The sequence below is a fragment of the Miscanthus floridulus genome, chromosome 12 (assembly GCF_019320115.1).
Source record: "Miscanthus floridulus cultivar M001 chromosome 12, ASM1932011v1, whole genome shotgun sequence".
In the NCBI taxonomy this organism is placed as follows: domain Eukaryota; kingdom Viridiplantae; phylum Streptophyta; class Magnoliopsida; order Poales; family Poaceae; genus Miscanthus; species Miscanthus floridulus.
Window position 1 is genome coordinate 77,856,450 of NC_089591.1, and position 26,456 is coordinate 77,882,905.

At 41.0% G+C, this 26,456-nt stretch overlaps 3 protein-coding genes across 5 annotated transcripts; 2 read left to right on the forward strand and 1 right to left on the reverse strand.

Moving 5' to 3' along the window:
* Positions 1-558: 558 nt before the first annotated feature.
* On the forward strand, positions 559-5,291 carry LOC136498214 (putative wall-associated receptor kinase-like 11). Its single transcript, XM_066494162.1, has 3 exons — positions 559-1,578; positions 3,435-3,539; positions 3,953-5,291. The coding sequence occupies exons 1-3, from the start codon at positions 648-650 to the stop codon at positions 5,152-5,154; spliced, it is 2,238 nt and encodes a 745-aa protein (XP_066350259.1). The 5' UTR covers positions 559-647; the 3' UTR covers positions 5,155-5,291.
* Positions 5,292-6,343: 1,052 nt separating this feature from the next.
* Positions 6,344-11,608, forward strand: LOC136497787 (wall-associated receptor kinase-like 8). Its single transcript, XM_066493646.1, has 3 exons — positions 6,344-7,377; positions 9,824-9,931; positions 10,232-11,608. The coding sequence occupies exons 1-3, from the start codon at positions 6,369-6,371 to the stop codon at positions 11,431-11,433; spliced, it is 2,319 nt and encodes a 772-aa protein (XP_066349743.1). The 5' UTR covers positions 6,344-6,368; the 3' UTR covers positions 11,434-11,608.
* Positions 11,609-11,724: 116 nt separating this feature from the next.
* LOC136497788 (probable sulfate transporter 3.3) lies at positions 11,725-18,231 on the reverse strand. Of its 3 annotated transcripts, none has more exons than XM_066493647.1 (12): positions 17,785-18,231; positions 17,420-17,468; positions 16,925-17,304; positions 16,743-16,808; positions 13,993-14,106; positions 13,774-13,890; positions 13,472-13,598; positions 13,052-13,338; positions 12,784-12,974; positions 12,599-12,678; positions 12,132-12,208; positions 11,725-12,007 (listed from the first exon to the last, which is right to left on the reverse strand). In XM_066493647.1, exons 1-12 carry the CDS (start codon positions 18,151-18,153, stop codon positions 11,858-11,860), a joined length of 2,007 nt encoding a protein of 668 aa, XP_066349744.1. In that variant the 5' UTR covers positions 18,154-18,231; the 3' UTR covers positions 11,725-11,857. The 3 variants fall into 3 exon arrangements, with proteins under 3 accessions (XP_066349744.1, XP_066349746.1, XP_066349745.1); XM_066493649.1 differs by having other exon boundaries at positions 17,420-17,512; positions 17,785-17,806; XM_066493648.1 differs by having other exon boundaries at positions 11,874-12,007; positions 12,088-12,208.
* Positions 18,232-26,456: the final 8,225 nt, after the last annotated feature.

The following is a 26,456-nucleotide window of genomic DNA, read 5'->3' on the forward strand; positions in this document are numbered from 1 at the left end:
TTAGTCCTTGATTTGACAATGTGGTACTACAGTAAATGTGTGCTAATGATAGATTAATTAGGTTTAATAAATTCGTCTCGTAAACTAGTCTCCGTCTGTGTAATTAATTTTATAATTAACTCATGTTTAGTCCTTATAATTAGTATCAAAACGTCTGACGTGACATGGAATAAAATTTAGGGCCTGTTTGGTTCGCCTAGTAGCTACTAAATTTAGTAGCTTTTAGTCATTTTAGTAACTTTTCAATCAAACGCTATGACTAAAAGCTATTAAAAGGGCTTTAGTCATCTCTAATAACTCTGGAGTTACTAAAAGTGACTGAACCGTTTAGTAGCTACTAAAGTTTAGTAGCTCGAACCAAACACCCTAGATCGTGCAACCTAACACCCCGGAAGTCTTCGGCATCTGTCAAAGTCAAATGATGTGCGACAGCACTGCCATTTTCCTGCTCACTACGACACTTGCCTAGTGGAGCGGTCAATTTTTTTTTTCTCTTTACCTGGCTGATTTCGCGAAGATGATGCTCGTCGATTTCCTCTGCCCACCATCTTGCGGCGAAACAAGAAGAGGTTCGTTCGCGCCCGTCAAGCTCTCCCCCGCAGAAACAAGAAGAGGTTCGTTCGCGCTGACGCTGAGGCTGAGCGACGATGGTTCCCATCTTCCGGCGAGCGACGATCGGATGGATGTCGCTTCAGCTCCTGGCGGCAGCAGCACTGGCACTAGCAGGGCCGCCAGTAACCCTGCCTGGCTGCCGGGAGAGCTGCGGCGAAGTTAGCGTGCCGTACCCCTTCGGCATCGGCGTCGGCTGCTTCCACGAGGGTTTCGGCCTCACCTGCGACGACACGCAGCAGCCGCCCAAGCTGCTGCTCTTGGGCAACGGTGTGGAGGTGGAGGTGCTCGACATCTCCTTGCCGGACGGCACGGTACGCATCAACAGCAACGTTTCGTTTTCAGCCTCTGACTCTGATTCTCCAGAGTTCAATGGCACGTGGTCTCTCCCACATGCCTCTGGGCCCTTCGTGGTGTCCATCACACTCAACTGGTTCGTGGCCGTCGGTTGCAACATCTTCGCGCAGCTCATCCCTGTCGGTTCAGAGAAAAACACCAGCATCTGCGGCGCCATGTGCGTCGGCAATATGTTGGATGATGCCATGTCAGCTTGTTCGGGTATTGGCCTCTGCCGCACACCCATCAAAGGGTTGGCCCCTTCGTACTCTATAAAAGTTCTGTCGTCCGTGCAAACATCGACGCCTACATCTCGGCTGCTGGACACAACACATGCAGCTGCGTTCATAGTTGACAAGGCATGGTACAGAATTTACAGATCCGACATGCCCGGCAGTATCACTTCCTTGGATTATTGGCCGCAGAGCGTTCCGGCAGTGCTGGAGTGGTGGTTCGATTTGAACCGTGCTCAGGACCTGTACTTGTTCTCGGGATTGGATGACCCCCGTGGCAACAGATGCATAAGCAGCAACAGCTTCGCCCACTACATAGACGACGAAAACCATAAGCGAATACGGTGCAACTGTTCCCAAGGATATGAAGGGAATCCATACATCACAGATGGATGCCAAGGTACTGCTTTCATGTATTCTTGCGATCATGTACGTAGCGAATCATTGCCACTTGTCTTAGCTAACACTAGCCCATAAATCAGTGCTCGCACGTGCTAGTATCTTAGAATATATAAGCATTAGTTTTTATTAAATACCTCTGACTAATAAAAACATTATATTAAATTGTATATTTTATGCTAGTATCTTAGAATATATAAGCATTAGTTTTTATTTAATACCTCTGACTAATAAAAACATTATATTAAATTGTATATTTTATTTGTTCATTTTTTGACAATAGGCATAACGATACTCGGTAGTCTCTATCTAGTTATGATAAACTTATAAATTATTAATCTATATATTTTTTTCATCCATATCCATAGTTTTTTTTCCCATTTACATGACACCTCTGAGTATCTTGACATGCATTTAGTTAGAATCTTACCTTAAGCTATGGTACCTCTTGCTGCAGGCCATATCTTATGACGCCATGAATCTAAAATTTGTTTTTTAATATTAATTGTACTGATTTCTATAGATTTTTTATCTCTAATTTAAGTTAAAACTCTTGTGATTACTGTATCTTTTATTAACACTCATTTTATGCTTTTAAAAGTAAGGACTTTAGGATGCACTCTTAAGTACTACGATGGCATAAACAATTATTTAAAACATGCACCGTAATCAATGGTGATTATAGTCTACAAATTTGTTAGCTAGATGTTTCTGATTTTTGTTAGAATGTCTAGGATTTATATATTTTTTCTGGCAGGCTTCATGAGGATTAGCATGGAGGCTCCATTATATTAAAAACATTTAGTCAGAGTTTCTAAGCTTTATTGTTTCAAAAAAAAGAATTTCTAAGCTTTATATTTTTCTCATTAGGGCGGTATGTATTTAGTTAAAAACCTAGCTTAAGTATATAAGCTTCTAGTGCACCCTTTTTGTTACACCATGAATCTATGTTTAGCTTTCAAGTTTTGAGTTAGTTGTTGCAATTTTTTTATCCACATGTTTAAGTTGAAACTCTAGTGCGTGTTGTATCTTTTATTTAGGTCCTAGATTACCCTATTATTCTTACATTTCAGCTTGCACCATGACACTCAACATTTAAATTTGTTATATGACAGAATTAAAATATGTCATATCATTGTTTCATAAAACATAGAGTGCTTAAAATTAAATTACTAGTATTGATATGGCATTAATATTTCAGTCAAAATGTATAAACTTATTTATAATAACAACTTAAGAAATTTATTATCATAGAGTATTAATATAACTTAAAGTGAACCGTCAGTGTCATTGCTATCATAGAGTATCTTGACACGTAGTGATTATTTTGCATTTTCTCCATAATGGCAGAGGTGGTTGATTAGATACAAGTTATGGGGTTATTTTGAATTATCTTTTATAATGGTAAAGGTAGGTAATTTAGATGCAATTTAGGGATTATTTTGAATCATCATTGATAATGACAGTGGTGGGTAATTTCTATACAAATTCAGGGGTTATTCCAAATTATCTTTTAAAATGGCAGACTGAAGTCCCCTTACTAGTTTTTCATAATAATAGAGGTGAGTAATTTAAAAAGGATCTAAATAGACCCGATGGCTATTATTGACGATGATGATTGCTCTACCAAATTTAAGGTTAGATGCTTTTGATTATTATGAAAATTTCTAGGTTTTATCATTTTTTCTAGCACATCTTATGAGAATTAATGTGAAGGCTCCATTAAAGCCTATAATTTGTCATAGTAAGATAATAATTGCTCCGCTTTTGTGTATACACATTTTCAAGAAGAAGAAAAATATTATGACTTTCTGATGTACCACTGGTTTTCACCTATATAATCGTTTCCCGTTTCAGATATCAATGAGTGTTTACAGCCGAAGGTAACATGCCGTGGAACCTGCGTCAATGTGCCAGGAACATACAAATGCTCACCAAAGAAAAGCATCAGGAGCCTTCCAGGTACCAAATACATCTTGCTTGAAATAAAATTTTCCTTCAACGCGTACGACGTATCTCGTGTTCCTCCAGTGACACTGATGAACCACCTGCCAAGGATAATCCACCATGTACATGAAGGGCACACAATAAAAATGATTGGCTAAAAATTTCAAATATTTCTCCCCAGTAAACCATGTGGCTGGAAAAAATAAACTAAATGCCCACCCCCCCCCCCCCCAAAAAAAAAAACAAATGTTCCCTATGCTTTTAAATATAGACGCCTAGGACAAGCTAATTTGTTCAAAGACTAATTACCTTGTCCTAACATCATACAACTAAAATCAAAAGGAGTATTAACATTCTATATGGTACAATTTAGTAATTTGAAAAGTTCCTCATATATGTATTGTAAACCTTTGGGTTATCTTCTACAGGTTTAATCACTGTAATAGCAATCAGTGGTGGTTTTGGACTACTATTTTCACTTCTTGGTGTTACCAAAGTCACCAAAAAACTTAAGCAACGAAGTGCCAGGAAGCTGAAACAAAAGTTTTTCAAGAGAAACCATGGATTGCTTCTCGAACAATTGATCTCTTCAAACAAAGATATAGCCGAAAGGACGAAGGTTTTCAGCTTAGAAGAGCTAGAGCAAGCAACCAATAAATTTGATCATAATCGAATCCTCGGTGGTGGAGGCCATGGCACAGTATATAAAGGCATTTTAGCCGATCAACGCGTTGTGGCCATAAAAAGGTCCAAAATTGTGGTTCAAAGGGAAATCGATCAATTCATAAATGAGGTCGTCATACTTTCACAAACTAACCACAGAAATGTGGTGAAGCTCTTTGGTTGTTGCCTCGAGACTGAAGTCCCCTTACTAGTTTTTGAGTTCATATCAAATGGGACCTTATCCTATCATCTTCATGGACAAAGCGAAAGCTCTTTGCCATGGAAAGATAGATTGAGGATTGCACTAGAAATTGCAAGGGCAATCACATATCTACATTGTGCAGCTTCCATATCGGTGTTCCATAGAGATATCAAATCTGCAAATATACTGCTTACTGATACTTTAATAGCAAAAGTGTCAGACTTTGGAGCTTCAAGGTCAATTTCAATAGATGAAACAGGAATACATACGGCCATCCAAGGAACTCATGGTTACCTTGATCCTGAATATTATTACACTAGTCGACTCACCGACAAGAGTGATGTTTACAGCTTTGGTGTAATCTTAGCAGAGCTACTAACAAGTGTTAAACCGGTATTCTCTACTCATTCGTCAGAAGTCAAAAGCCTAGCATCACACTTCGTGTCAGTGATAAAAGACTATCGTTTGTTAGATATTCTAGACACACAAATTGTTGAAGAGGGAGGGGCTGAAGATGCCGAGGTTGTTGCAAGGCTTGCAGAAGCATGCTTAAGCTTAAAAGGTGAAGAAAGGCCTACAATGAGGCAAGTGGAGACAACACTTGAAGATGTGCTAGGATCAAAGGTCCACTCCAGTTCTCAAGTTTCAAGGACAATTCAAATTGTTCTTAAAGATCAGACACACAACCGAAGCAAAGGCAATGAAGGAACTAGACTATACAGCTTGGAGAAAGAGTTCATACAGTCATCTGAAATTCCAAGATGATATTTGCTTTTGTGGGTTCATATCTTATTTAGTAATTTTGAGTACCATTTTACAAACTTGGCGTCAATTGTAAACTTAGAGATATAGCCTTGTGCGCCCCCACAATATTATGGTTGATGTAGAACTAATAAGTTATTTACCAGTAAATAAGTGAACTTTGTTCATTTTGTTATGTATCCAGTATCCCGTCTTGTAGATGTGCAAATGGCACAAGCAAAGAGAGACAGAACGACCGACGTCGTATTTTTCCATCTTTCTTTGCTATGTTACGCTATCCTACTTGAATGTGTTGAGTTCTTGATACCTGTAAATTGATGCAGGGCTTAACGCTGTAATAGAGTCAAAGTAAATCTTGGCCTCTTGCCCAGGAGATGGCCATTCAGAGATAAATCACAGCAGCGCATTAAGCCCTTTCAGCGTTCGCGTATCTTATACGGTTTTGCAAAAAAGAAAAAAAATGCATCACTCAAAATCAAAATGATAAAAAAAAAAACTAGCGGCAGGACCGGTGTGTTGAAATGCACCAGAAAAAAACAGGGGAAGGGCCTCCCTGTTCTTCTCACCCAGAAGAAAAAAGCAGAGAAAAAAAGTCCTCAGTACATGGTGCGGCCTCAAAACTCCAACTGAAACCGTGAAATGAAAGAGACTCCAGGCACGGGCTGAACACCCGATCTAGAAAAAAAAAAGAGACTCCAGGCAACCAGGCTGACCAGCTATATTGGGTTTCAGAGCGGCGCTCATCGTTGATCAGGATTCAGAAGGGACTCAGCAGGACGTTTGCAATGATAAAAAGGCAACTATTCGAAACCGGCAGCTGCCATTCTGATTTTCTTTGGAATTTAAGCCAAAGCCATTTTGAATTTAAGCAGTAGTATAGGAGTATTATATACGGCGAAGTTCACCAAATATAATATGGCTTCCTGGGTGAGGCAAGGGCACACAATGTTGCGGCGTTACTGTAGCAAGTCAGCTGCTTCAGAGTTTTATATGCTGCACGCGTTTTGTTGAATAGCTAGTTATCACATCACCTTCTAATCTTCTATGATAGATAGATAATTTCTCCAAAGAAAATCTTGTTTGGTAGCGCGGACCGCGGACGATACGCGAACGCGACGAACTTTCAGCTTCCCCGTTCCATACGGCACGGCGCGGAAGCGGGTCTTCAGCCGTGGTGTTTTCCACATATCAAGGACTGGAGCAGCACTCTCAACAAGATGGAGCTGCTCTCCTCTAGCCGTTCCACGGAAGCAAAAAAGATCGTCGCGCTAGCGTTCCACCTGTTATTCGTAGTGGCAACAGCAGCGGCGGCACCTCTTCCAGTGGCGTTGCCCGGCTGCCCGGAGACGTGCGGTAACATAACCGTCCCCTATCCTTTCGGCACCCGCCACGGCTGCTTCCGCGAGGGATTCAACCTCACATGCGACGATACGCCGCCGGGCCGGCCGCCGAGGCTCCTCGTGGGGGACGGCGTGGAGGTCGTCGGCATCTCCCTCGCCGAAGGCACGGTGCGGATCCACACCAAGATGCTGAGCGTCTCGCTCCCGGTCCCGGGGAACTCGAGCTCCACCTCCACCTCCACCTCCACGCGGGTCAACGGCTCGTGGTCCGCGGGCGTGACGCCCACCGGCGGGTGCCTGGCCGTGTCGACCACGCGCAACCGGTTCGTGGCCATGGGGTGCAACCTGCTCGCCAGCCTCGTCGTCCTTGACGCCATCGACGGGGACGAGTACGTCAGTGTCTGCGCGGCGCTCTGCGCGGACAGGTCCCAGTCCCAGCTGGGCGACACCTCCTGCTCCGGCGTCGGCTGCTGCCAGACGCCCGTATCCGCCGGCCACTCGTCGTACGGGATCCAGCTCAGTGATTTGTCCTTCCAGTTCCAAACTCCCGCCGCCAGCTCGACGACCTCGAGGCTGGCGGCGCTGTTCATCGCTGACCAGGAGTGGTTCGTCAGAAACGCGACCGTTCTGCAGCTGGACTACTCCGGTGAGCCACAGAGAACCGTCGATACGTGGGTGGTTCCGACGGTGCTGGAGTGGTCGCTGGATAGGAGCCGTGATTCGGACATGTTCTTGGAATGGGAAGACCCCGGTAGCGTTGGCAGATGCATAAGCCTGAATAGCACCATAGTTGAAGACGGCGTTGCTGGAAGCAATGTTGGGCGGGCACGGTGCAACTGCTCCAATGGATTCGAGGGCAATCCTTACATCGCTAATGGATGCCAAGGTACGCTTGCTGCTGAGTTCACTCTTTTTCCTTTCCACTGAAACAGTAGCTATAAGGAACAAGTTCAGTGTTTCAGAAACCTGAATGTCCACCAACAACGACATTGTCCCGTGTTTCAGCAAGTTTGAGACGTTAGCGTTTTGGGCCTGATAGGCCTCCTGAAGATGGGCCTATAGCGGGGAAAGGCAGGCTGTGGCCTTAGGGACGAGCCCGTTTTAGCCTTTTCAATTTCCGATTAACTAGGTTGGACATTTAACTTTTAAGAATGGTGCTTAGATTGACCGCAAAATTCAATTTTGTCCTGTAAAATACGAGGATTCAGTTCTCCATAGTTGACTGTATTTTTAGTTAGATATGAGATATTCAACCCATTTTTTCCCTTTATTCTTTACAACTATCCTTTAGAACTTCTTGCGGTATTCCGCTCAAATTATCCCAGTTCAATTGAAATGTGTCTATTGATCTTATTGATTTAACAGGATGTGTCACACGCCCCACTATAATACATATACCACAAAGAAAAGTAAGATCAAGTTTCGACAAAGTCTACTCAACCCTCTCAACTATTGACATTCATCTATTTTCACCCATTTATCTAGAAAACCAGATAGTTTACCTCTTCAAAATATAAAAAAAATCATTTAAATAACTCCTTGTGATGCATATTACGTGGATGATAACATGGTTGTGAGATAACGAACAATAGAAAACACTCTACATATAACTTGAGGGTTGATCACATAACCCTCCTCAATTATAAGACTCAGTATTGTGCCTCTTAATTAAAATATCTAACGTCTTTCAAACGAGCCCCGAGACAGTTTTCTAGGGCTATTTCACCATGGTACCTTTGACAAACTAGCATGATGGCATGTAGACCTATTTTGTAAATAGGTACATTATTTTTATTTTTACAGTGCATCCTCATTTCTCCCCATCGCCTCCCTCTCGCTTCTCTCTCCATCCTACCCACCTCCCACGAGTAGCCCGCGATCCTCCATTGCCTACTTTACCTCCCGATGCTCCTTGATGGTATGAAGCTTAGACCCTCCACAATGGGCGAGTGATGCCATAAAAAAGGTACGTACTGCAAACAGTATCAGGCATCGAGTACTTTATGGCTACAGTGTGAGGAACCGAAGCTATCTCTTGTGTGCTGCCTCAAACAGTAGACGTTCAAATAAAATAGTGTTTGTGTTGGTTCAAATAGAACGGACGCACGGAGGTTCTGCCATTCATGTACAAAGATTAATATTTTTTAATCAATCAAGTAGCGACGCAACTACTTGCCTCGCTCCCACTTTTTCAGGCATCACTAGAAGTTGGCATCTCCTCCTGCAGCGTATTGAGTGACTCCTAAATTTTCTCTTTCATCTCCTAGCATCACTTAGGCGACACGCTGTGGAAGGCCTTATGCACCATGTCTGCGCCAAACACCATCTCCTCCCTATCGCTTTCTCCTGTCATGGCTCACCAATAAGTCCCTTCCCTCCTGCCTCCTGGCCCAAACCCATCTTAGAAAGCCGTTAGGTTCACCCATCTTACATATGGGCCTATATTCCAACATGGGTAGTTTATTAGGTCGGTATGGTAGGGCACGGTGGAAATACAGCCCTGCATTATGGGGGTCATTTAGACTATATTATACTTTAAGACCTATAGTAGCGAGTCTTATAGTCAAGGGGTAATCCTTACCTCAGTGATGGATGCCAAGGTATACACCACTTTTATACCCGTCTATCTCTCTTTTGTTCGTTATAAGAGTGACCTTGGTTCTTATCAATAAATAATTAAGTCACACTAGTCAACATGTTTTAATGTTTTAGCTTATAATATTGATGTGAAGGAAAATTTCTAAAATACTATCCTCAAGTATGTCCTATGTCCAGATAACATACTAAACTAATGTTTGGTTCATTTGACCCCCTCAATTATTCCAATTTACCCCTCAACAAGATTTGTCTTTTTTTTTGTTCAAGTTGATTTTTAGTTTCAAATTTTATGAGGGATAGCTAGAGCCATAATTTATGTTTAAAAAATATTTCAAAAATTTTGTATCATTATTTTGATAGGTTCAGACATATAATAAATTAACACTAGAAATACAAAATTGTATTAAACATAATGATATAAAATTCATATTGTATTTTTAATTAGAAAATAGTTTATGGTGTCCACTATCGTCCCACAAATTTAGAAATTAAAATTCAGCTTGTACATAGAGAAATAAAAAATAAAACTTGTTAAGGGGTAAATTGGATTGACTAAAATAGTTAAGGGGAGTAAACCGAACAAAACATTAGCTTAGGGGGTTATCTGGGCATAAGCGATACTTGGAGGCAGTACTTTGGACTTTTTCCTAGTCATAAATGCCAAAATATGAAACTGTAGTTCTAAAATACCTTTCTTTTGCAACCATTATCCTTTATATATATATTCTTTCCAGACATCGACGAGTGCCAACAGCCAGATATTTACCTATGCCATGGAATCTGCATCAATTTGCCAGGGACATACCGATGTTTGTCAAAGAAAAGGATCAGTAGCCTTCCAGGTACAAAATACGACTTCCTCTTGCTTGAAAAGAGGTTTTCCTTATTGCTACAAGGATAATCTATCATGCAGTACATTTCTTTGGTTTCGAAATAACTATTCCTCGATGCTATTGCAAAGTATGGGCATCTAGATCAAATTAAGGGGCAAAAGGAAAAGAAACAAAAGATATTGTACAATAATGCAGTGTATTTCAGCAGCTGACCTTGTGTCTTAGAACAAAATAGATCCAACTTCACACTCTTGAAAATATTGTGTGCCACTTGTATTGTATTGTGAATCCTTGGGTTGAATTCTGCAGGTTTAATTACTATAATAGCAATCAGTGCTGGTTTTGGCCTATTGTTTTCACTTCTTGGTGCTGCAAAAATCACTAAGAGACTCAAGCAACAAAAGGCCAAGAAGCTGAGAGAAAATTTTTTCAAGAGAAACCATGGATTGCTTCTCCAACAGTTAATCACCTCAAATAAAGATATAGCCGAAAGGTTGAAGATTTTCAGCTTAGAAGAATTAGAACAAGCAACAAATAATTTTGACCAAAATCGCATCCTAGGAGGCGGAGGCCATGGCACAGTCTACAAAGGGATCTTATCTGATCAACGTGTTGTGGCTATCAAGAAGTCCAAAATTATAGTTCAAAAGGAAATTGATCAGTTCATAAATGAGGTCGTCATACTTTCACAAACTAATCATAGGAATGTGGTGAAGTTATTTGGTTGTTGCCTTGAAACAGAAGTTCCTTTGTTGGTATATGAGTTCATATCCAATGGAACTCTATCGTATCATCTTCACGGCCAAAGTGAGCATCCTTTGTCTTGGAAAGATAGATTGAGGATAGCACTGGAAACTGCAAGAGCAATCGCATATCTACACTCCGCTGCTTCTGTATCAGTTTTCCATAGAGACATCAAATCTGCAAATATACTACTTACCGATATTTTGACAGCAAAGTTATCAGATTTTGGAGCTTCAAGATCAATTTCAATAGATGAGACAGGAGTACTTACAGCTATCCAAGGAACTCATGGTTACCTTGATCCTGAATACTACTATACTAGCCGACTCACAGAAAAGAGTGATGTTTATAGCTTTGGTGTCATCTTGGCAGAACTACTAACAAGGGTTAAATCAGTTTTCTCTTCTCATTCATCGGAGGGTGCAAGCCTAGCATCGTACTTTGTGTCACTGATAAGAGACAATCGCTTGTCGGATATTCTAGATTCACAAATTGTTGAAGAGGGAGGGACTGAAGATGCCAAGGTGGTTGCGAGGCTTGCAATGGCATGCTTAAGCTTAAAAGGTGAAGAAAGACCTACAATGAGGCAAGTAGAGACAACACTGGAAGATGTGCAAAGCTCAAAGGTCCATCACAATTCTAGGATTCCAAGAGCGAGTCAAAATGTCCCAAAAGTTGAGTCACACAACGGAAATAAAGGAAGTGAAGGCACTAGACTCTTCAGCTTGGAGAAAGAGTTCGTACAATCATCTGAAATTCCAAGATGACTTTGATTTCATGCATCATGTAAGTTATCTACTAGTACTCTCGAGTGACATATTGCAAAGTGGGGTGTCAATTAGGGTATTCTGATATATATGTACTTGTGCACCTCTAAGTACCAATGGTTGATGTAGAACGAAGAACTTTGTAGTAAATAGACGAATTCAAATATAGTCTCTACTCTTATAACACCTAATATTTATCGCTGCAAAAGAATTTTTCTGTAAGATCTACTATTGTACTCTCATATTTTTTTCATGTACACAAATATTGTTGGGTACTCGGTACTCCAATACTTCACAATTCACATTCTATTACTGAATTTGTGTCACATGGATCTGAAGAATTCTACTAGATACAAACATAAAATCCTGCACCGGAAATTTTAACAGTGCAATGGATGAACACAATGACAATTCAGCAATCCATTTAGGGTTTTGTCATCTTGGCAAGTGCAGAAAGTGAAGCGACTGCTTTGGCAGTGGTCAGATACAAGCAATCTGGCATAAAATAGTTTTGAGCCTCGTTTGCTCGTTGTATTTTCTCCATGACCTCTCCAGTTGGATTGACAAGCACAAGCTGCAACACAATAAAAAGTTAATTTGAAATTCAAAGATCCTTATCTTTCGAAAAAAAAGACATACAAAAATCCTTTTCACTTTTTTTATAAGAATAATTGAAGTTTCATATCTGAAGAGCATACCTCCAGACCACGTTTCTCTATTGATTTCTTTATGTCAATGAGGAACGCTATGCCACTTGTGTCAATTGCAGGAACAGCTGAAAATATAATTTCTATTTGTTAATAGAAAAACAGAAAATATTATAAAGTATTACAAACAGAGGCAACTATTTTGCACACAAGTATTTTTAATACATTGCAGACAATGCATCTTCTTTGTTTCTGGTCTAGAATAAAACTTTCCAAACTTACTGTTAGCTAGCACTTGACAACTAGCAAAGCAAATTTTGCATAATGACAAGCTAATTCAGAACTATTTGTAACTGTTATTTTTCCTCTATTTTTTTTAAAACACAAATTTTATTTCACAAAATAGTTTGAATGAACAATGCCGGATCGTTCCATTTTCTCTGTCTTAATATATCGACGCGCAGTTCCCCTGTGTTTTCGAGAAAAAAATGCCATATATGCTGTAATAAGTCACTGACCTGACAGATCCAAGATTATGAAATGGAGTTCAGTATGTTTATCCTGTTCAAAAGATTCTTCCTCTATCCATCTTTTAATCCTGCAAATGAAAATAACAGATATATATCTGTCAACTTGTTCTCTATGTTTATCATGCAAGTGAAATGCTAGAATACATACTGAATTGTAAGGAAATTGCTGTTACCTTTCATTCAGGTAGTTGCAGTTAGCGAAGTTTATTGGTGCTTCAACGGCCAAGATCAAGAACCCGGAAACTCTTTGGGCTTCCTTGTAGTAATGTAGGTCCCTGTAAATATCAGTCCCTTTGATGTTCCCTTGAACCATCATCTTTGGCCTTGTGATCTGCATCAATACCCTAAATATAGATATACCAACCTGCATTTTTTATAAAAATAAATGTGAGTACCAAGCAAATAGAGCATGCACATTGAAGCATAGCTAGTATCCCTTACCGCTATTGCCAGGCCTTCTTGGACTGAGATGAAGATGACGCCAGCAAATGCACAAACACACACCAGAAAATCCATCTTGTCCATCTTCCAGATGTGGTACACAGCAGGTAAATCAATCAGGCCGATAACCGCAGCGATAATGATTGCTCCAAGGACAACATTTGGTGTATACACAAACAAGGGCATGAGGAACAGCAGGGTGATCATCACAGTCAGTGCCATGATCACATTGGACATGGCAGTCTTGCAGCCGGCATTGTGGTTTACAGCAGAGCGGGAGAATGCTCCTGATGAAAAATAAGACAAAGCCAATGATCATTCTCTGTCTTGGTATTGATCCTATAAATTTACCAAGAATCTGATCGAAGATTGGACATGATTTGGCAAAAAAACAAAAAAGAAACAAACAAAAAAATGTACCTGTTGTTACGTAGCATGATGTACATGAGCCAACAACGTTCATCAACCCTATGGCCATCATTTCTTTGTTTCCATCTACTTGGTATCCCCTAAGTGAGGCAAATGTTCTACCAACTGCTATTCCCTCCTGCAGTGGTGAAATTACATCCACATTCCATTAGCAGTGAGCCAGTTATACTTGGATGAAAAACAACGGAACTGCTTAGTTCTAGCGAAATAGTATGATGTAATATGTTTGTCTTAGAGATTTGTCAAGCACAATGCTTGATTAAGATAAAAACAAAACGATGTGTAAGCCATACCGTAAGAGAGATGATTCCAGTGACAAGGCCAGTCTTCATGGTGAGGCCCAAATATGTTGTGTCAAACAGTAGCTTGTCCCATGAGGGTCGATTCAGGCCACACTTGAGCTGCCCAATCTGTGGTGAAAAAATTCAAAAAAAAAAAAAAATCCTTGATTGTCATCTTGTTGCAAAGACAACTAGCAAAACAAAATTCCTTTCAGATGTTTCAGTTCTTACAATGCTAATGCCATGATTCTGAGCTTTGAAGAGGTAAACAAGCAGGGTCGAGATGATGACAGATGTCAGGGGCGCGCATGCTGAAACCCAGAACAGTTTTGGCCATCTTATGCTCTGCATACAGGGACGACGAGGTGGAAAAAGTGTCACTGCAGATGGACTGCATCAAGAATGTAACTGAGATTCTGAAATCAACTTCTTCTCTGACACCACAGTCATTTCAGAACAATCAGCAGACAGTTGCGTCACTTGTGCATTCTGCTAACACAGTTCCAGGCTTGCAGAGGGAATGTTTAGCAATCAAAATCTCGGTCGCAACCAACATACAGTACTCCGTATATGGCTAGCAAAATTTCACACAGAACACGAACGAAGTTCTGCAGATATTCTGTTCAACTTCACAGCCAGACACATGTTACAGAACAGAGATGAGACAATGGTAGCCGGGCACTACTCGCCCAGAGATCCCGTGACTCAGCCTGACAGAGTGACAGCACTCACAGCAGCACAACTAAGATTGGACATGTTAAGCATCAATTATTCAGAAAGATAGTTTGGTTTACCGAGGTCAGAAGTCTCTTCACACATCTATACGGCTTACGGCATAGTTGTCCTCACATACATGACACGTACATCTGACGTGCATTGTTCACTCGTGAACAGACCACTACGTATTGCCATGGCTGATATCACAGTACTGGTAGCTTCCAACGTCGCCAATACGTAGCAAACTTCGGATCCACCAACACACACTCGTCCAAATGGGTCCGCTAGACCTGTCTACGTACTATCTATATAAGCTAGCTCCATTATTTTTCCGGCTTTGGACACAAAGTTTTTTACCATTACCTTTTGGAGCATATATAGTACTAGCTAGCAAAATACTCCTATGTATGTTGCCGGCGGTAGGCGATGAGATAGCACTTCGTGCCAGGACCAGCAACAAGATTCCGTGGACCAGAACTAAAAAATGACGCGCAGATCCTTCCAATGCCCACGGTCAGATCGACAGAGAGCGACCATTTCATCCATGACTGCATCTGCATATGCATGCATGGCTATCTGCCCGGCCCGGGGCACTACCCGTTGTCCTCAGAATCTTCTTCTGCCGTGGGGTTCAGTACCTGGGGTTTCTGCGGTCTCACGTTTCAGGAGCTAGCACGGCTCGGCTCAAGCTGACGGTCGCCAAGCTAGCACACGCCCCACACGTACGTATTGTACTACCGAGTATCTGTAGCTAGGGACCTGTTTGATTACTACACCTCCTCCTACAATTCCTATCACATCGAATGTTTGACACATGCATGGAGTATTAAATATAGACTAATTATGAAACTAATTACATAACTTGCGACTAATTTACGAGACGAATCTTTTAAGCCTAATTAGTCCATAATTTGACAACGTGGTGCTACAGTAACATGTGCTAATGACAGATTAATTAGGTTTAAAAAATTCGTCTCGAAAATTAGCCTCCATCTATATAATTGGTTTTGTAATTAATCTATATTTATTGCTCCTTATTAACATCTAAATATTCGATGTGACATAAATTTTAGAAACGACTAAAGAACCAAACACCCTCTTATTGTTTGTAGCTGCCTGACGTCCGGCCCCAGAGGACATGCATGCAACTAGCTAGACACTAGTGACGAAGGAAAGTAAACGAGCAGAAAGGCAAACGCCCATGCTACTGGTACTGTGGACTAGAGCGGCCAACGGTGCTGAGCTGCGCCACGTACGTACTACGCATACCAGAAAACGACATTACACTACCGGAAATAGTAGAATTGCCGAGTGCATTTCATCCGACACTCGGTAAACATACTATTTACCGAGTGTTTTTAATTAAACACTCGACAAACATATAACACTCGACAAAATTCAACTTTACCGAGTGTCTAATAAAAAACACTCGGCAAACTATAACAAAACACTCGACAAACACAGACACTCGTGCGCTGGGCGTGCGGCGGCCATGTGACGGCCATTGGGTGCGCCGCCCTGCCGTTATAACTTTACCGAGTGTCCGTTAGAGACACTCGGCAAAGACAGGGTTTGCCGAGTGTTTTTTATTGGCGCTCGACAAACTGATATTTTTGCCGAGTGTTTTTTATTAGCACTCGGCAAAATAATATATTTTTTTTCTCTCCTGCCCTCCAAACTTTTTCTACTCTCCACATACAACATGTGATACTACATGTTAAAATTTGGTATATTTCTCGATCTGTTTGCTATGTTTAATTAATTTATTGCATTTAGTGGAATTTTTTGGTTTAAGTCAAATTTGAATTGCAAATGTTTCAAATAATGGAATAAATTGAGTGGAGAAATCATATTCATGTTATTGAGTCCATTTTGGGGCCTTACTCGGAAAATGAAAAGAATTTTCGAATATTTTGTTCAGGAAACACGACCACGAACGTATGGCCGAATGATTTTTAAATTTTCGAACATTTTTGCCAAGTGTTTATGACACTCGGCAAACTAGTCGTCGAGTGCGCGATAAAAAACACTCGGCAACCTACTGTTTGTCGACAAATTAATGCCATGTGTTGTATATCGAGTGTTACACTCGACAAAGTATTTGTCGAGTGTTTTAAAGCCTTTATCGAGTGCCCCTGACACTCGGTAAAGCTAATGTATCCCGTAGTGTTAGTCGTCGTCAAACCTGCAACGGGAGGTATGTACCACAAGAGGGAATTTATAAATAAAGAGTAGTTCAAAAAAGAGAAATTGGGAGTACGTACCACATGCCTGGCCGACAGCAGTAAGACGAGGAAGCAGACGCCCATGAGAATCGTCTGCCACGACCACTGCACACGCAAGCATACAAACACGTACACGGGTGACGGGCCCGTCAATTGCATGCATTAGCTAGCTAAGGCGGCGGGCGCCCGGCCGCGAGGTCAGCCATGCAGTGCACGCATACCTCGTTGGTGTGACGGAAGACGGAGGCCATGACGGGGACGATGCCCATCTCGGTGGTGAAGTGGACGATGCCCAGCAGCGCCTTGAGCTGCTGCAGCGCCACGATAATGGCGGCGCCGGCCATGAACCCCACCAGCGTCGCCTTGGACAGGAAGTCGATGACGAACCCGAGCCTGAGGATGCCCAGGGAGGCCTGCACCAGCCCCGCGAAGAAAGTGGAGGTGAAGGCCAGCTGCAGGAACAGCAGCGGCTCGGCGGTGGGGCTCACGGCCTGACGCAGCATGGACCCCATGATCAGCGACGCGATCGACACCGGGCCCACCGCCAGGTCACGAGAGCTCCCCAGCACCGCGTACACCATCGGCGGCACGAAGCTCGAATCTGCATGCATGCATGCATCCATCCAGCATATTAGACTTGACTTGCTGCTTCTGATGCTCATCGATCGATCACTTGAAGTTGAAATTACAGATAGATAGAGACGACAGATACGTACACAGCCCAATCATGGGAGGCAAGCTTGCCAGCTTCGCGTAGCTAATGCCCTTCAGAGCACAAGAACCGTGTGTGCATGCGTGCATGCATGCAGCTGGGATTAATTAATATAATATAGTATGAAAACAGTTGGCACAAAGTACTAAATCGCTCCAAACAAGCTTGCAAATACACAGAAACTACAGTAAAGAAACGTTTACAGCTGGACTAGTACAGCAGTTCCATTGACCGTCTGAAACGGCAGGGGGGGGGGGGGGGGGGGGGGGGGGGGGTGGCGCGCGGGGATCCCATTTTGACTGCGACCATGCACAGAAGAAGCTAGCAACCAAATGGTCGATATAGATGCACGGAGAAGATGCTGCTTGCCTGAGGAATGGCGAGGCTGGCAATGGTGAGGCCGGCGACGAGGTCGGACTTGAAGAGCGAGAAGGAGTAGCTCGGCACCCAGTCGAGGATGGGGAAGAGGTACCTGACCGCCATGAGCCACTGCGTCCCCAGCGGCTGCCCCTTGAACGCCCGGAACGGGTCGTCGGGGAAGAAGGTCTCCTTCACCCTCGCCTTCATCTTGCTCGCCGTGCTCCGCGCCGGCGGTGGCGCCACCTTGTGCACTGCCATCGCCGCAATCTCCTGGTCTGTCGTCACCGGAGCCGCCGCCGCTGCCATGCCGCCTCCATGCGGCCGGCTCTTGCTGTCATTATAAGCACCACCACCGTAGGCACCTCTCATACCCACCATGTGTGTGACTGAGAGGTGACTGCTGCTTACAGCCTACAAGAGGAAGATGGGCCTTATTGGTAGCTCACTATAGCTCCTCCGGCCTCCAAGTCCAAGGTAGATATAAAGGAGAGGAAGAGGCCGCTATATAGCAGCTTCAAAAGAAGAAGAAAAGCGGTACGCAACTTGAGAAAGGGAGAGAAGAGAGGGAACCAAAGGCGACACAAGGGGTAGGGTTGGTGTCCAATAATTAGGCGGAGCGACGGGGCACACATGTAAATTGGCAGTTTTTCTCATGGACGGGATTCCATTCCATAGATTTGATACCACCCCACCATCGCTTGTGATGACACATGACAGAGAAACAAACCATCCACACCACCACTTTTACTTGCTTTAATTAATTTAACATCACCATTGCATGATCATATATATCGCAAAGTAGGGACCGGACCCATACAGCACTAATATATTCCTTGGTGTCTACATGTGCAGCATAGAAAGAATTAAAGATTCACGCACATAATTGATCGTTTGACCTATAGAGCATGATCATCTAAATTCATCAGTATTATTGCTGCACACACTAGTGGCCTAACCTGTGTGGCACGGAGAATGAGAGGAATTTCACGCTTGGCAATTTCTGCACGCGTACACGTATGTTGAGTTTCTGACATGCTACATAGGGGTGCGTGCCAAGGGTCAAATTACACATCCCACCGAACATTAGGTGTGTTAGGGGATTTATTATTTATACAGACTATAGGACTGATAACTGAAATCCCCCTTCTGTTCCCCTAAAAAAACCGATCATGCTTGCGCCCCTACAGTTCTTTGGAACATTGAGAATTAATTCACTGTTACTAGATAGAGAAAATGTTTAGAGGCTCCATGCATGTTAACTCTAACAAACCATCACTACTACATAAAATCTTTTACAAAGCGTTTGGTTTTTGGGCTCCGAGGCGGTTGGACTGGTTGCCCGCCTCAGTTAATGCCTGAGATTAACTGAGGCGGACGTTTTTCATTAACCGAGGCGATCACCTTAAGGCAACCACCTCGGTTAACAGATTATTTTTCGAGGCAGTTGTTGGTATATTTTAACGCACACAAATAAATCTACAAGCGCACGGATACCGCTGTAGCTTTTACCCAGAAGTATTCCAAGTATCGTATCCATAGGAAAACGTGAGACTAACTACGGTCTAATTTAACTAAAGGTAACAACAAGGTTAGGATAAATAGGAGCATAGAGAGGAAAACTAAGGATCTCTAATTCTGACTTAGGTAAGCTATGTCTTCTATTATTCAACTGGGGACATTACTAGAAAAAGACACCATCAGAGGATGCTTTCCTTCGCAACCGTGTCCTACGTGCCCTTAGAAATGAGAGGTGGACTACAGAGGATTCAACAAGGCTATAAGAGTCACCCTCGCGAGTTACCACCGATCCGGAATGCAAGATGCATCCACAAGTAACCAGAGTCTAAGCACCACGCTTACACTACAATTACTACTTTACTCTTTCCGGATAAAGATAAAGCACTGAAACAAGTTGTGAACCTGATGAATAATATAAACAAGAAATTTACTTGAATTAGAAGTTGATTACTAGAGAAATCTTAGAGGCAAGCTCAGATAGAACTTGTATCCGTCAAGGTACAAGCCGTAGAGAGAGCACCAACAGGCCGACGCCTCCTCTAACTCTTCCCTCACTCTCTATCTCACTATTTCTATTTATAAGACTAGATCCTATGGAGGACTAATCTTCTCTTGATAGCTGGCTCTGATCCTGACGAGAAGAATATGAATTAGGGTTTCAGGATGGCTCTAGGGAGGGGGCAGGGGCTGGTATATATAGGCCAGAGCATCAATTCTGGACCCTCGGATCAAACCGACTTGAAAGAACGGCATAGATGCAATCTAGGAGGTGATGGAGAACTGACATTTGAAGGAGGGTCTAATAGGTGGGCCCAAGGGGTCGGGCAGTCTGCAGGTGGGGTCGGTCGGCCCCACATGGCAGCCAACTGCCCTCCGCTTTGGTGGTTTGCCTTCTGAAGTCTTCTAGAGTCTTCCCATGCCGGTTTCACTGCGGATAAACATGATTTGCTTTGACGAATAGGTCCTCCTTGCCGGTTTTCTGGATAAAACATGCTAAAAACACAGATTCACCAAAACTCATAGAATTTGTCAGTTTAAACCCTTAAACCTATGTTGGCGATCCTTTTTATACATTTATATAAGTTATGTTGATGATCTATGATTGATGTTAATGACCGTCAATAAGCTCTCCCACACTTAACCTTTGCTAGTCCCTGAGCAAAGCTAGACTCAGCAATGGATCAGGAGTTGCATCAATGTTTTCACTCCTTAAAAGTACACATACGTTCAAACAAGAATTCTCCTCTGAATTAGAATAAACTGATTTGACTTTCAAACCTACCCATATTACCTTTAACAATGGGGATTCTTAGCCTTCACTTGGGTTTTGAGCAATTGAAAGATAGAACGATCAAGTCAAGCACTATGTCTGAAGTTCTTTGTTCAACCATTGTTCTGAAGTTTTTATAAATTTTCAAAATAAAACTTGAGATTCCATTGTATGACACTCTCAAGTCTCTCAATAAATGTGGTATTTGTGGATCCTCACCAAGGCAATAAAGATGTTATGCCTTTTTCTCTTCCTACCACTAAAGCTTATGTGGAGTTTATAGGTAGGGAGAAAGCTAGGGCATACTTGCAATGCATATATTATAAAGTTAAACCCCGGATCCAAAGAGAGTTGAGTCATACAATCAAATCAAGATGTGCATGTGTGTGGAATATATGGTAGATAATCTTAATTATACTTTGCTCCTTGAAAACTTATCTCTCTTTTGAAACTTGAAAACACTTGCTAGAGAGCAGGGGCTATCTTATTCATCTCTCTCTTTTTTAGACGGGCATCTAAGTACCCATTGTTTTAGATATCTCGGACACTTGTCCATTTTTTTCTCAACTTTTTTTTTCTTTTCTTTCCCTTTTTATGAATAACTTTTGCATAGCCCCATGCCTCTTTTCTGCAACAAAATATTTGAGAGATAGCAACAAGAATTTGGAGCATTTATTTGGTGGATGGAAAACTTAATAATCATGTTTTTATGTTCACCCCCAGTGTAGGAGTAGAATATTTTTGGGTGGATCTAGATGGAAGGCATGTTTTTGCGCCTACCCCTAGTTTAGGAGTAGGACATATGTGGATGGTGTGTACGTGATCTTGATTTTAAGAGCATGACAAACCTCTCATAAGGGTCAACAAAGCTTGACAAAACTTAATGCAAAAATAAGCAGCATATATGTGGAAGTTTTTCTAGCCTAAATAACATGTATGGCTCTGGTAGGAATTCAAGCTTTGTCATACAAGAACTCATCATGTAATATTTTTGTATTTTTTAAAAGATAAATCTCCAAAACTTTATTATCACTCGGAACAAGATAATCAGCAGCTCAGATCTTCTCATATCATATCCGTCAATTACCTAGACTTAGATCAAGCATATGCTACCCACGAGTTTCAAGTTTAGAGTAAACCCTTATGTCAAAACAATCTTATCCAAAATTTGAGAGAATTCAAGGCTGAAAGCTAGGTACTTGAAAGGAATTACAACAAAGCAACTATTCATCATTTCCATTCAAGAGATTATTCCGAGTCCTCTCTATTTATTTGACTCTTAAAAATAAATTAAAGCAAACTAGACACACCTTTTATTTTATTTTTAATTTTACTAGATCACACATTATTACTATAGCTATATATATTTATTATAAAGATAACTTTTATTTTATTTCATTCATCATTTTCTTAATTATTAAAAAGAAACTAAAACTAAAAAGGGAAAGAATACTTACCTGGGTAAGAATACTTACCTGGATACACTGCTTCTCCCCCAAGCTATCTCTTTCGGTGAGGGTTCGGTGTTGTAAGTCCTTTGAATTAGACTTCTCCTTGTGAAGTTCATTAATACCTCGGTTTGTTCTAAAGACGAAGATTCTTGTGATGATGCCTCTAATGGTGATGCCACCTTCTTTCGCCAAACCTGTCTTGGTTTTGAGTTTTGATTTTGGTTTGACAGGTTTAGGACCTTCACTTATAGAAATTGGGGAATCAATTTTCCCACACTTTGCTTGAAGTGTGTCCTACTATAAAACAAGGTAGAGATCAAGTGCATGGGCTCTGTTGGTGGGAAAACACCAACATAACCAAAACTTTACTTATTCTTCTCTAACCTTAGGCACATTAAACAAGATAAAGTTGATGTTGTGTGTTTTGTTCAATTATGTCATGGGTGATAAGATGAAAAGGTTGAGCATGAGTGTAGCATTTAAGTATATTTGACAAAAAGGGTTGAGTTTCTTAACCTTGGAAGGATTGTCTATCTATAAATCTTTACATGATTATGACTATCATCTTCCAGAGATAAGATGTGCAAGTTTTAGATCATTTGGTTATGGCTATGAAATCAATAAAATGGTGCTAGGAACAAGCTTGAAGAACCAAACATGTTGAGTTAGTCAAATTAGATCGATTAAGTTGTGACTCAAACATGTTTGTTTATTATTTATGTGCCTACCAGAATCAAGGGAAAACTTTTTTAAATAATGGCCATTTACCTTTGGATGTTACCTTTGTCATTGGGGCATGGTAGCACCATATGATGAAGGGTAGATGTCTCGTGATGGTCCTTTCCTTTTTGCTTGAGGTTTTCCTTGTTCGGCTAGCCTTGTAGATTGAGTTGTTCATGAGCTTCTTATCTCCTAGGTTGCACTCCTTTTTTTATCCTTTTGTCATGCCATCTTTCTACTCTTCAATTTTTTTAACACCTTGTTAGACCTTTTTCCTCACTCATTGTTTTATGCCTACAAAGGATTAGTGAACAACACATACTCGAAGGAATATATAATTTTGAAACACGTGTTGTTTGTCCATGATTTTATAGTTTTCATCTATGCTAATGAAAAGATGGTGTTAGAATTATTTTAACATAGTTTTTGTTTATCATGTTCTGTATAGGCATAGCTCAAGGCAAAGGTAACTTGTAGCAAAAGACAAAGTGAATGAAATTTGGTACTTACAGTTCTTTCATCTTGTTGAATGAGGTATAGTTCTTACATCTATGATGAATGAGCTATGTCTTCTTGTGCAAAGTTATTACAGTTCATCATGTGCCTTGCTTCATCTGTGATTTGAATTCATCTCATGACTTACCCAAATTGATTTGAGAGTTTTCTGTAGGGGGTTAGTCCAACAAAATAACCAGTATCTACTAAAGCATACTTTTGGCTCAAAAATCAACCTAAACACTATGTCTAATTTAATTTAGGAAGGCATTTTAACCTAAGCACCACGCTTAATTTAAAAGTCTTTGAAAGTAAAATCAGCACACCTTTTGGTTCAAGAATCAAACTAGACACCGTGTCTAATTTAATTCAAGAAAACAGTTTAAACTAAGCACCATGCCTAATTTAAAAGGTGTATGAAAATACTTCAAAACCTACGCATACAATAGTAAACGAAAGTAGCATGAAAGTATTATAGAGATTTATTCAAATAGAGATGAATGAACATGATTGTTGTTTTAGCAAATTGAGCATGGCTTAAAGGTAGAGACAACCAAAATTAGCAGTATGGCATAAGATTTTTCAGAGAAGTTCATCCCCCACACTTGAATTTTGCAAGGCAGAATCAAGTTTGGATGGATAGAACTCTCATATGTGAATGTGATTCAATGTTGCATGATAATTGGTTGGACGTACCTTATGTCGTCATCCTTCATTCTTTTTGCTTCAAACATGGAATGGTTAGTGACAAAAATATCCAAACGGATATTTTCACAATTATATTCTATGCTCATTTCACAAGGGTATCACAACAGAAGGTGAAAACTCATATTATCTTCCAAAAGTGCTTGCTTTAGGACAAAAGCTCATCCTCGAGAAACCTTCTAATTGGTGAAGTGGTTTTCCCTCCAACACCAATCTTCATGTACCTGTCTCAAGACTCATGCGAATGAGATTTGTAATATTTATGATAAACATATGCATCTACAACAACCCTTTCAAAGTCTTTATGAATAGGAAGCACGAGAGGGTTGAAGATCTCGTGTGTGGCAATGTTGGAGAGACTAATTAATTAAGGAGATTTCTCATGCGAGCATGGATTTGATGAGGTTTTCATGAAATAACTTCCATGCTCATTTATGTTGTGGCAGAACCACCTAATCTAATGCCCTCCCAAGGGTACTTGTCTTCCATTAGACATGAAGTACACAAGAGAGTACACTAAATCATGCCGTTCCATCGAGCACACCCCAAGGGAGAACTCGAAAATCCATAATTTTCCGTCAGGATTATAAATGAGATAATAAAACTTACAACATCTTTAGCCATTTCTTACATTATTTAATACAATAACGGAATTACACATGTGATCAGAGTTTCAGTGGAAAAGAAAGTTATTTAATGATGTGTGAAGCATTAACAAGTAACCATCTAAATACAAGATATGCTGGCAGTTTTTACATCTTTTCTTATAAAAACTTTTAGTAAGGGTTATAAACAACACTATGGTCATAGCGTGAAAGGAATCCTCTCTGAGCCCACCAAGAGGTTTTCACACACAAAAGTCGTCTACCATCGATCGGTCATTTACAACAAGGGGAATAAAACCCTGAGTACTCGATTGTACTCAGCAAGACTTATCTGACAGGAGGAAAATAAAAGACTCCAAGGATATGCAAGGCTATTTGGCTTGTGGGTTATTGCATCAGCAGGAAGCATTACTAAACGTGCGTCCTTATATTCAATTTTATCAATAGTCATCATTAGTTCATTAACTAACCATTCTATGTAAGCACCTATGCTACTTTCAAGCAAGGGTTGAGCAATCAGAACTATTTTACCATCTTTCATATTCCAGTTTCTTACTATGGTGCTAGACCATAGCTAAGTCGGTACCATCTCATAGAAACGGCGATTCACAAATCAATGTATCCTAGCTGGGTACCCCAAAACACATGCCCCGCTTGTACCCTAGGCACAAATGGAACCAACTCATCCCACTCCTGACAAGGGGTCTAGGTTCCCATCCAAACTTAGACTCCAAACCCCCAACACCTGAGACCTAGTCTCAGTATGATGCTTAGACCTCCACCTAATACCCACCCCTAAAAGCTAGTCCAAAAAGAGCCAGAACCCATGAGAAGAGAGTAACAAGTCTTCCCGCTCCCATAAGCAAGTATGTGTTTAGGATAATAAGTCTGTGACCTGACTACCATCCACAGCAATGGATGGTCCTCAATCGACACAAGCGGGACAAATGCAACCGAAGCCTCGCTCGGTTGCCTAACCAAGTCCAAGTCCAAATCCAAAGCACATTCCCACCTGGTCTCCAATTATCATCCATATATATTCCATGTGATAGTTATAGGATAATAAGAACAATAATATCTTTCCAATCTCTCGCGAGTGATAGGTAATCACTTGACTTCTACCAGAATCCTTTAGCATAGCAATCTACATGATCCTGACATACTAGTAGGACTCATAGGATAAGGATATATATATGTATATATATATGCAAGTGGTTTTTATTCAACTCCTTAAAAAATAATGCACAAGCATAAAATAAAGTGTAGAATAATAGGGGTTATGCACCGGGGCTTGCCTGGGCAAGATATAACCAAGGATTAGCATTACATCGGGGCGACATGATCACCAAGGCTCCATCTTTTATGCTTTTTCGATCGACTCCATGATCCATTGTTGTCCCTATTATGATATACGTAGACGCAACACAAAAAACGTAATTAATCAATGGCAACCGCAACTCTAAGAATACGATTACACCTCGCAAGCTAACGAGCTAGCTCTAATGACTAACGTACTAGTCTATGTATCCACGCCATCAAGTAAGGCTTCGTTTCCGAAAAATGTTTTAGTTCTACAATCCCAAGGTGTTTTGGCTTCTTATTGACTAAATTTATATATTCGAACTAGGGCTCATTTAGCTAATGGAACTACAAAAGTTACAATAAGCATCTAATAATGTTAGGAATTTTCTGTAAAAATTTCAGAGCCAACACTACTACCAATTTCTCACAATAATTCCTACAAGTTGATGTTTTAACAATATTAAGTGCTTCCAATTAATTAGATTACTCTTAGAAATGCTATGAAACCATGCGAACAAAATATACTAGCAGATAAATCATGATTTTGGGAACTGAACAAAATTGATTTCATAATTTTTGGTCAACTACACATTTTTTTTGAATTTATAAATTTGC